This window comes from Magnolia sinica, chromosome 8, assembly GCF_029962835.1.
Source record: "Magnolia sinica isolate HGM2019 chromosome 8, MsV1, whole genome shotgun sequence".
NCBI lineage: Eukaryota > Viridiplantae > Streptophyta > Magnoliopsida > Magnoliales > Magnoliaceae > Magnolia > Magnolia sinica.
In genome coordinates, this window is record NC_080580.1 from 48,282,726 (window position 1) to 48,295,167 (window position 12,442).

Here is a 12,442-nt window from a genome sequence, read left to right on the forward strand (position 1 = left end):
GGAATAACCACCACGTTGGTCCTTAGTAAATTTTCAACGGTGGGTGTCATTACCACTGCCACTTCCTTATGTTGTGGTTCACTTGAGCTTTTTATCCACCTTATTTTTGTAGCATGCATCCTTAAAATGATCTGAAAAAATGTATGGATGGCGTGGATAAAGCCCACAAATCACGGTGGCCCCACGTGCCCTCTGCGGCTCTGCCTAGACGGATCAGTGTCGGGGGCAGGACGCAATCCGCTGCCCTTTCATTCACTTTATTAATCGTCCGTCTCTCTCTTCCACCGTATGGCCATCTCGCCCACGGTCGTGGAATAAAGAAGGAAGACTTGGGAAGGCAAGCGATACGGAATCTATCAATCTCCAAATAACAGATGATCGCATTGGCATCTACCATCAAAAGAGAAATCCTCTCTCACCCACCATCATTGATTTGATACCTTGCTCAGGGGGAGGGCACGTTAATATCGTACGCACATCCCCCTTTTCCTTCCTCGTCGAGTCAAAAAGAGATGGCGGAGCTGTCGCAGGCCCAGCAAGTTTATGCAGCTCCGAGAACCCTCCAAGTCTGGCGGAGTCTCCTAAACTGGCTGGCCTTCTTCTTCCAGATCCTCCTCCAGATCTTCAAGGGAACCCCTTCCTTTGCTCAGTTCCTCTCTTCTTCTTCCTCCCCTGCTTTCAAGCCTTTGCCCGTACATCTTCCCCATCATTCTGACGCCCACGATGATCTCATCACTTCTGCCGTCGATGATGATGTTGGTGATGATAGTCCTATCGGAAAGCTCACGGTACGTATGTCTCTCTCTCCTATCATCCCATTTGGTATTCAACTGTCCCATCTTGTCTTCGATTTCGTCTTGATTCATTCTTTTCGTGTGCAACCACAGTCCTAATCATTAGCTTGTTATGAAACTTTTATAATGTGAATAGGTTTATGTGTTTAAATGATGGGTAGGAATGCTCTCTCTCTCTCTCTCACTCTCAAATTCGGGATGCCTTTGGATATGCCACAAGATAGCGGTTGATGGGACTTCTGATCTAATGATGTAGGCTGTGTCTGGGATATGGTAAACAGAGCCTTCATCAAGCAAGCAGGCTTCCTGTTTCTCACTTTGTTTGACCCCAAATCACAAGTGAGATTTTTATGAGAAAGGTCCTTAACATATCGAGCTTTAAGCGATTTCATGGAATGTTGATAATCCACTATCGGCATATTTCTATGAAATCGAAGAATTTTTATTCATGTGTTGAAAAGCCTAATTGAATAAATAAAATATTCGAACGTCTCCATCTCCATAACCATCATCCCCTTACTGTAGTTCCATCTCCATAACCATCATCCCCTTACTGTAGTTATTTGGGTCGGCAGGAATCCTGTGTTCGCAATAAAAATATTATCCAAGGTGCTATCCTCGGTAAGTGAACAAGCCTTCATATCCCTCATCACAACCTCAATATAAGTCCTTTCAAGTCTTTGTCTTAAGCCTGTCAACCCTAATCAATATTCCCCTTTTGACACTCCTACTCTGGTAAGGGGCACAATCATTTTCCGACAACAATGCTCCACCCCCCGCGCAATCAGCCTAGCACCTTTCGCTTGTGCCCTCCAAAGCCCCCATTTGTGATGCATCTGGAACTCTAAAAGGTGTAGATAAAATGGGAAGCATGGTGTTAGTCTCTTCCAAAACCTCCCAGTTCACTATCTGCCAGAGATTAAAACCTTGGGTCCCCTGAGAGCAACCTGACCCTTATCTGCAATTTCGTCACTTGCCCTGGCCCCTTTATCAGTAGACTTCATTTCCCCCCCCCCCCCTTCTAGCTGGTACACAACTGCCTGCCTTCTCTTCTCTAGGATAGTGACTTAGAATCACTGATCCTACTGTTGCTCGAGCCCACATGAGACATTTTCCCTGAATGTTGATAGCATTGGAGAGCTCCTTATCTTTAGAGGGTTGGTTGAAGCTATCTGTAAAATCTACAGGGTACGCCATTTGACTACTGTTGCTTTTGAATTAGTAGAGTTAGGGTTTGCCCATTTGCAATAGAGACCAAGAACTACACTGGTTTTAAGTGAATCAGTTCAAGTTGAAGGCTTTAAGAGGGCAAGGGGAAGGCCAAAAAGGATGTGGGTGGAGGTAGAAAGAAAATACTTGAAGACCTATGGTTTAAATGAAGACATGGTTTGTAATAAAGTGGAATGGGATAACAAGATTCGTGTAGCTGACCCCAATTAGTTGGGATAAGGCTTTGATGATGATTGCAGCTAAGATTATCAATTGATAGATGGAAACTATCCCTTTTTGGGGTATTGTGATACTGCTAGATACAACTACCCTTGGGAATATTAGACAATTCCTTCTAAGGGCTTGTTTGATTTTTCAATTCACTAGGAAATACCATGAAAATATGTAATAATTATTTCCCCCGTATTTACCTCACTTTTTCCTATGTTTGATTTGACGACATGCATTTTTGACACAAAAATCGAAAACGCCACAACATATTTGTGGGTCCCACCGTGATGCGTATTGCTTATCCACACTGTTAATCTATTATGCCTGATGAATTTATGCCATGAGCCAAAAAACGAGTCATATCGAAAGCTCAAGTGGACCACGCCACTAGAAAAAGGGAATCAAACACTTACCATTAAAAACCTCTCAGGCCCACTGTTTCTTTTGGTGTGGGCCATTTGAGTGTTCAATCTGCCTCATTTTTCGGTTTGTGCCTTAAAATATTGTGTTAAAATGACTGGACGAAATGGATTTATCATATACATCCAAAAATTTAAAATAACTCTTTTAAACTGGTTTCCGAGGTAAAAAGTATGGTAGATTTTCAAATGATTTTCAAACGGGTGAAATGGTAATAATTACTCATTTCACAGGTATTTACACAACCACTGAAAATCAAACACACCCTAAATGCCAATCATCTTGAGATGCAAGAAAATTCCTTGCAAAAAGACCAAAGTTCCTCCATACTCAATGGTTTCTCGAGTAGTGCAATTCTTTGGGTTTTGAGAATGACCTCTTGACTGGTCCTCACCACCATGTCGTGCTTGAAATTGAATGGACGATTGTTGTCACATGTGATAATCACCATGTTGGCTTGATCACCTTTCTCTCTTTTCCCAGTTTTCACTAAGTAAACTTGTCCACGAGTCTTGCCATCCCACAACTTTCCCTCCTTTCCTAGTTCTCACTAAGTAAACTTGTCCATGTTTTGTTGCCATCCTCTAGCTGGATGTAAGATGCGCCGCAATGTCCATTATGTAACGGTAACGGTGGCAACCATTATGTGTAACGGGGTCGTAACGGCTGTAACAGGAAAAATGACCTATAACGTTGGGGCCATTATGACCCCTATAATGGCCCTAACTGTCCGTTAGGGGGCCGATACTGGGTTTTGCTTTTTTTTTTTTAAAAAAAAAAAAAAAAAAAAACCGTAATAGCCACTATGGCCCGTATTGTAACGATAATGGTGGTGGCCGTTACAGCCACTGTTACCCTTATGGAATACCAAGGCTGGATGCTTACCCTTGTTTGTCACCACAACTAATCTTTTGAAAGTTGAATAGGACCATAAAATCCCAACTCCCAAGAGGACTGAAATTATAAGTTGTAAATATCATAAAATTGTAGAATTTTTTTGATATGTTAAAATCAATGTTTCAAATAGCGCCCGTAGCGTAGCGGTAGCATACGCTACGTAGTGTAGCGTGGCTGTAGCGCTACGCAGCGTCCCAAATAGCGTAAATCCCATGTAGCGTACGTTACAGGGGTCGTAGCGTACGCTACAGCTACGTAGCGCGTAGCGTCCGTAGCGTAAGCTACAATGTATTTTTTTACTATTTTATTTTATTATTTTTTTTTCACGTTTTCTTTGTTTCTAATGTTGAGGAATGTGACACTTGTATTGTACTTGATACTTTTAAACTATGGGATTTTTATTTCTTTTCTTAATTGTGACTTATGGTTTCAATTAGACATTATTAATTAAAGTGGTTTGCTTTGAAAGTTGTTGATGTGATAATTATTTGATTTGGCTTACATATGTGGATTGGCTTTTGATAAATGATAACTAATAACTTTTTTGAACATGCTTATAATTGATAAAATGAATCATCTTTTAAGGATTTTTATATTTTTTTTCCTTTTTTTTTTTTTTCACTATTTATTATATTTATCCTATTTTTAAATTAAAAAATATAAGTATTGTGTAGCGTACGCTACACGCTATAGAGGGCTGAGCGCTATGCATCACGCTACTGCTATTTAAAACACTAGTTAAAATTGTAGGATTTTTATGATCTCCTTTGCAAAATATAGAGAAATTCTGAGATAATTGATAAAATGTGAAAAGTTTATGATAGAAGGTGTTATGGGTAAAAATGGACTGGCTAAGGAAGAAAGGTCAGCTCGGACCTCTGTGCTCGTCGCGCGATTAACCAACACCAGTTATGACCAGGAGGCCCTCAACAACTAGGGAGCAGCGGTCCATTGCCAGGGAAATAGCTTACTCCTCGAGCTCGGCCATTAGGAGATGAAGTATCTACACTCCCATTAGATGTCGATCCCCTCCATGGTCCCATCCATTTCCACGCTACTAGCCTCGGGGAAACCTTGTCCTGTGTGGTAAGATGAAGAGGATGGTCATCACTGATACCGCCTACATTCCATTAAGAAAAGGAGCTTGGTCTCAGTGTTCAGACACAAATCCCAAGGGCAGGTTGACAGCTTGGCCATCTGATCGATACAAAGGGAAAACTCGATCATAACTCATTAAAGAATCCAGGTCGGCAATCTCCTTTTGGAACGGCCGTCACCTCGGACTCTCCACCTCGGCCTCCTACCACTTGCTACTATTGGTTCCGATTGTACATACTCGAGATCCCAACTGAGGATCTCGGGAGACGACCGCAACACAGATCTGCCCGAGATCTTAGCCGAGGATCTCGGGAGATACCCACGACATATTTGGGATATGAATCCCTCTACAACACGCACCTACTAAGTAGGGAAGATCACGACCTATGCCACCGCCCTCTTTCAACTATAAATAAGAGCATCCCTAATGGTGAAAGGTACACACAACTCTACGCATAAAACACTATGCTTTACTAGACCCAGATTCCTTGTATGACTTAGGCATCAGAGGGTCCCCTGCTCTAGCCAGTGCCTCTTTTGTCTCTTTCGTGTGTGTAGGAACATGAAGGTCGAAGAAGGGTTAACCAGATTTCTACATTAACAGTTTGACACCGCCCGTGGGAATGAAATTGGAAGCCGTTCTCGTCACCTACATCAATTCAATAATGGCGAAGGGGAGAAAGAAAGCCTAGACCACCGCTGCTACGCTTAGTCCTGCGTTGGCAGAACAGTCCATGGACCATCAGGACTCATCTTCCTAGTCTCAGACTGATTCTGCACTCGCGGGCCCGTTGCAGCGGTCCCGAAACCGGGGAGGTTAGCTTGTCTCTCTGGAACACCAAGTTGAAGCCTTGACTAGCAACATCGATCAGATAAGGCGAATGCTAGAACGACAAAACCCTCCTGACCAGGGGGTTGAGGAGGCTATTGCTTGGGTAGTCACCGAAACTTCAGCACCATCTCAAGCACCTGCAGGCTCTCGGAGGAGCAAATAGGCCTGCGAAGCGCTAAGTCATGCGCCCTCCCATGCTTCGGGCATTGCCGTGCTGGCTATTTCCAACCTACGTCATGAGTTAGAAAAGAAGAGGCGTGGTAAGGCTCCTAAAACAATGGTCACTCCAGAGACAGTGGCCGAGAACGAGGATCCCTGGGAGGTTGAACTCAACAAATTACGGGGTTAGATCAGCGACATACGACAAGCCTATTGTGCACACGCTCCGAACTTAAGGAAGAAATTGAGGCCCTCGTCCGCATCTACGGGAGTATGTCAGTAGGAGGGATGAAGTTTCATATCGGAAGAACAAGCAGCCCAGCAATGGCAACAACAACGAGGCTACATGATAAATTCGCACCATCTTTGGTTGGCCTACGGGAGGAGACTTGAACTGAGCACACAAAGCCCATGCTCGGAGCATTAGCCATGGAAGTTCGGAACATTAAGTCCATCTCACTTACAGACCTCCAAAGGAACAGAAGGTAATCCCTTGTGAACTGACATTCACCGAGGAGGATTCTCGAGGAATCCACCATCCCCATGACGATGCACTAGTGGTGGCCATGACCATAGCCAACTGCAAAGTGTTTTGAATTCTGGTGGACACCGGCAGCTTGACCGACATCCTCTTCGCCGACACCTTCGAGAAAATGGGAGTCGGAAGGTCCCGACTCTGACCTGTTAAAACTCATCTGCTCGGATTCGCAGGGAACAAAGTCACCTCTGAAGGATCCATACTGCTCCCGTTCACTGCGGGTGAGGGGCAGAATCAGATGACGACGATGATTGACTACCCTTCTGTCTACAATGTTATCCTTGAACGACTGTCTCTCAACACCCTACGAGCGACATACCATCTTACAATGAAGTTCCCGACCGAGCATGGTGTCGGGCAGGTCAGAGGAGATCAGCAGGAAGTTGCCAGTGCTGCTCCACAGCTTTGAGGATGTTCACAATCCCAAGTGTAGGGTCGCGATGTAGTAATAACTCGTGAGAACGAGGTTGAATCTCCATGGACTAAACTTGTACGTATTCTGAAAAGAACTAGAACTAGAACTAGAATTAGAAGAAGATCTAAATCTGAATTCTGGAATAAAAGAGAGTAATTATGAATAATGTTTAACTATTAATTAAGGGTGAGAACTAGGGTGCCAAGGATCCACTTGTAGCTATTAAGATGCTACCTTGCTTGATTCAATAAACACAATTGGAATTGGAGTCCTATCCTATCCAATTGGAAGATAAAACAATTTAAATCAAATCTGAACTTTTCATTGACCTAATTCTCAATGGAGGAGAATTGTGAAGATTGGAAAGGATTCCATCACCCTACCATGCCCAGGAGATGATGGTGAACAATGGGATTTACCAATCTCACTATCTCAAAACAAGAAAAGAAGATATCCAAAGCTATCATAACATTTATTGTAATTTGAGTCACAATAAATCATAGAAAATTAAAAATATTCTTTTAATATCAAACTAGAAATTAATGAAGTTCAATAAGAACAAGAATCAAAGCAAAAAAAACATCCCAACACGCTACAAGCTTCACCTCATGTTTATAAAACCAAGGTATAAATGGGGAGAAACATGCAACATTTCACACTCAACAGAGGACGTAGCATCGCACGATGGTCATCACTTACCTCGATCCCTAGGAAGAATCAATTGAGAGAGGGTCTCCAGTAAAAGACCACATAGCCGTCCCCCTTAGTGATTCTGACCTAACCACTGTATAGATTGGCTCATCACTATCTCCAAATTTGCGGGACGAGATCATGGGACTCCTCCGACGCAATGCCGACGTTTTCGCTTGGTCCCACTAAGATATGCCTGGTATCAGCCCCTAGGAAGTAATGGTCCACAAGCTGAACGTCGACCCCGACCACCGACCAGTGAGACAGAAGCGACGAGCATTCGAACCAGAATGTTATGCAATCATTGGAGAGGAGTTCAGCCAACTCCTGGAAGCCGGATTCATCAAGGAGATCTATTACCCTGACTAAATCGCTAACGTCGTTTTAGTGAAAAAGTCTAATGGGAAGTGGCGGGTCTGTGTTGATTACACCGACCTGAACAAAGCTTGCCCCAAGGCCAACTTTCCCCTTCCACGGATCGAATAGCTTGTTGATAGTACGGCTGGGCACGAGCTTCTAAGTTTCATGGACGCTTACTCGGGCTATAACCAGATCGCTATGCATCCCCACAACAAGCAGAAGACCACCTTTGTCACTGACAATGGGCTTTACTGTTACAGAGTGATGCCTTTTGCGTTGAAGAACGCTGGAGCGACATACCAGCGGTTGGTCAACACGATGTTTGCTCGGCAGATCGGACGCTCCATGGAGGTTTATGTTGATGGCAGGCTTGTCAAGAGTATCAAACTTAAGATCATCTTTCCGACCTCGAGATGTTTGTGATCCTGCGAAAATATCAGATGAAGCTATACCTGAGCAAGTGCGCCTTCGATGTCAGCTCCGGAAAATTCCTTGGTTTTCTAGTCAGCCAAGGAGGGATAGAGGCAAACCCCAACAAGATTCGAGCTCTGCTGAACATGAGCTTGCCGAGGATGACAAAAGAAATTCAGTGCCTCACTGGCAAGGTTGCTGGCCTCAATCTCTTCGTCTCTCGGGCCACCGACAAATGCCTCACCTTCTTTAAGTAGTTGAAAGGATAACAAAAGATAGAGTGGACTGATGACTGTGAGCTGGCCTTCCAACAACTTGAGCAGTACCTAGGGTCACCTCCATTACTCTCCAAGCCTGAGCAAGGAGAACCACTACTGTTATACCCAGTGTTCATATCGTCGACGGAAAATCGATATTATCATCGATAATTTTGGTATCGCTAAACTTGAGATACCGAAAACCCATAATTTCGTTTGTCTTCCAAATATCGGCGATATGTCGTCGATAATGTCGGTGAGAACGAAAATATCGACAATCCGACCATAATATCCGAGCTGTCGATCTACGTATATAGTTTTAAATTTAAAAAAAAGAAAGATCTTAGATTAGATTGAGAGAACCACATAGAGATGTACCACGGAGGGAGAATCGAACGAGGTGATTCAAATACTTATAGAGGGAGAATTGAATCGAGAGATTTCTCCGACTGCGGATGAAAACTTGCGTCGAGTTAGGGCTTGAAAAGAGAGACCCTCTATCGAAAACCTTATCTTTTTACTTTACTTTTTTCTTTTCTAAAATGTATGTTTTACACTGTTAAAAAGCATAGGTCACCATCATTTTATATCGAAACAAAACAAACAGTGTATATAACTTTTAAGTTAATTTTATAGTGTGAGTTTTACACCACTTAATAAAATTGATTCACCACCATTTTACAGATAAAAATTACCATTGAAAGAAAACTTAGAAAAAAGTACTTGGGTTGACCAAGATGGTGCAGCCGTTGCTATGGGCCCACCTTGATATATGTATTCTATATCCACGTTGCCCATCCGTTTTAGTAGAACATTTTAGGGCATGAGCCCAAAAATGCAGAAGATCCAAATCTCAAGTGGACCATACAATAATGGTGATCGAATGCCATACCATTAGAAACTTCCTAGGGCCCACCTTAATGATTCCATAATGTTTAGTCACCTAAACATGGATGAAGGGAAAAAACAAATATCAGCTTGATCCAAAACTTTTGTGGCCCGTTAATGGTCAATCACCATTGTTTCATAGGTCCACTCAAGATTTGAATCTGCTTCATTTTTAAGCTCATGTGGTAAAAGGATCTTGCAAAATGGATATATAGAATATATACATCAAGGTGGGCAGCACAGTAAGGGCCACACCGTCTTGGGTGGATGGATGGATGTTTGGATGATTGGATTGGATGGATGGATGGGATGGGATGGTTGGATGATTGAACGGTTGGATGGATGTTTGGATGGATAGATGGAATGGATGGATGGATGTTTGGATGATTGGATTGGATGGATGGATGGGATGGGATGGTTGGATGATTGAACGGTTGGATGGATGTTTGGATGGATAGATGGAATGGATGGATGGATGTTTGGATGATTGGATAGGATGGATGGATGGGATGGTTGGATGGTATGATTAGATGGTTGGTTGGATGGATAGATGTGATGGATGGGTGATTTGATGGGATGGATGGATGGATGGGATGGATAGATGGATGATTGGATGTGATGGTTTGATGGTTGAATGATATATGGGATTGATGGATGTTTGAATGATTGGGTGTATAGATGGGATGGATGGATGGATGTTTGGATGATTTGATGGGATGGATTGATGGTTAGATGGAAAAATGGGTTGGATAGATGAATGTTTGAATGATTAGATGAGATGGATGTTTAGATGATTTGATGTGATGTGATGGATAGATGGATGGATGGGATGGTTGGATGGATGGATGAATGTTTGGATAGTCAGATGAATGGGATGGTTGGATGGATGGATTGATGGATGAATGTTTGGATAGTCAGATAGATGTGATGGTTGGATGTTTGGATGGATAGATGGGATGGTTGGATTGTTGGATGGATGGATCAATAGATGGAAGATTGGATGGGATGGTTGGATTGATGGATGGATGGTCGGATGGATGGATAGATGGGTGGTTGAATGGATGGTTGGTTGGTAGGTTGAATGGGATGAATAGATGGTTGGGTAGTTGGATGGTTAGATGGATGGATGGATGGATGTGATGGATGGAAGATTGGATGGTTAGACCATCATGCATATGTATTGTATTTATAAATTATATGCTTAATTATGCATGGATGTAAAAATGTATGAATGTACTATGCTTGTTTGTTTGCTTGTTAATTGGTTTAATGAGATTTTAGTGATTGTTGTGTTAATAATGGATTGATTTCTTACGATAGGACATGTTGTTAAGCCCTTATTAAAAGAAATTTTATTATATATGCATTCTTTTTACAAATTTTTTATTCATAAATATGCAAATATGAATATTTAGGCATCTTATGAAGTCTCATTAAAAATTTCACAGTTTTCCCCATGTTTACTAGCATTTCCGGTTATCGGCGATAACGATATTATATCTTTATCTCCGGCCAACGAAACTTGTAACGATACCGATAACTCGAACACAGGTTATACCTAGCAGTCTCGGCCGCAACGGTCAGCTCGGCCCTTATCCGATAACAAGGGGTGAACAACTCCCAATGTATTACGTCAGCGGAGCCTTGGTCTCGGTCGAAACTAGGTATCCAGACATTGATAAACTCGCCCTAGCTCTGGTTGTCTCATCTCATCGCCTTCGACCTTACTTCTAGGCCCATACAATTATAGTCCCTACCAACCAACCTCTTCGTCAAGTGCTCTAGAAGCCCGAGGTGCCGGGGAGACTCACAAAATGGGCAATTGAGCTCAGCGAATTCGACATTAAATATCAACCTCGGACTGCCATTAAAGGCCAAGCAATAGCTGATTTCATTGTCGAGCTCGCCTATGGACAGAACCTGGAAGCCAGTCCGAGCCTCAAAACTGACCAACTGGCTGAAGACGATCAAGTGGTTGAGCTCGACCCATCGACTTGGACATTGTACGTCGACGACTCATCCAATTCTAAAGGCAGTGGGGCCGGAGTAGTCATTAAGGCTCCCAATCATACCTGCACGCAATATGTCTTAAGATTTGGATTCCAAACATCGAATAACGCGACAGAGTACGAAACACTGCTCGCTGGACTTAGGCTGGTAGTTGCAATGGGGGCTCAGAACCTAAAAGTCCATAGTGATTCACAGCTTGTCATCAACCAGGTCGCCAGCGAGTACCAGGCCAAGGAAGAAAGAATGATTGCCTACTTACAAAAAGCCTGGGAACTTATCAACGAATTCCCCAAGTGCGACGTCAGCCTGATCCCCAGGTTGGAAAACTCCAAAGCAGATGCACTAGAGTTGGCCACAACGGCCGAAGATGACATCCCAAGGTCGATACCAATCGAGTTTCTGGTTGAGCCAAGCGTCAACAAGTCCGATCTAGATATAGTTCTTCCAGTAAATTCGGTCCCGAACTGGATGGGCACGAGGGCAAGCTGTCGGAAGATCAACTCGAGGCACGCAGACTCCAATCTAGGTCAACTCGGTACACATTGGTCGGGGACACCTTGCACAAAAAGGGATTCTCTCTACCTTATCTCAGGTGTCTCTGACCTGAAGGGGCCGAGTACGTTTTGAGAGAAATACACGAAGGAATTTGCGGCAACCACTCCGGTAGTCGCGCCCTCGCCCACAAAGTCGTCTGACAAGGGTACTTTTGGTCGACCATCCGGAAAGATGCCCAACGATACACCCAGAGATGCGATAAATGTCAGAGATTCGCGGCAATACCTCATCAGCCGCCTAAGTAGCTAACCCCCATGATCGGTTGCCCAATGGGGGATAAGCATCATCGGCCCCCTGCCAACTGGGGAAGGTCAAAATAAATTCGCAGTCGTTGCGGTCGACTACTTCACCAAATGGGTCGAAGCTAAGCCATTGACCAAGATCACCGAGCAGAAAATTATCGACTTCGTCTGGAAAAACATCATTTGTCGGTACAGAATCCCTCACACGATTGTCTCAGACAACGGGAAACAGTTTGACAATGATCAGTTTCGAGGTATGTGGGGGAACTTCGGAATTCGAAACGCTTACTCATCACCGCGGCATCCTCAAGCTAATGGTCAAGTGGAGGCAGTCAACAAGATCATCAAAAACCACCTTTGAACCAAGCTCGAGAAAGCTTAAGGGAGCTTGGGCCGAAGAGCTTCCCTATGACCTCTGGGCATATCGGACCACTAC

At 43.5% G+C, this 12,442-nt stretch overlaps 1 protein-coding gene across 1 annotated transcript in view; it reads left to right on the plus strand.

Annotated features, from left to right (window-relative positions):
• The first annotated feature begins 241 nt into the window (after positions 1 to 241).
• LOC131253296 (uncharacterized) overlaps positions 242 to 12,442 on the plus strand; it is a 62,081-nt gene continuing 49,880 nt past the window's right edge. Inside the window, exon 1 of the mRNA XM_058254248.1 lies at positions 242 to 788. Within this exon, the coding sequence (XP_058110231.1) occupies positions 513 to 788 (276 nt within the window). The 5' untranslated portion in view covers positions 242 to 512. The remainder of the gene's footprint in view (positions 789 to 12,442) is intronic.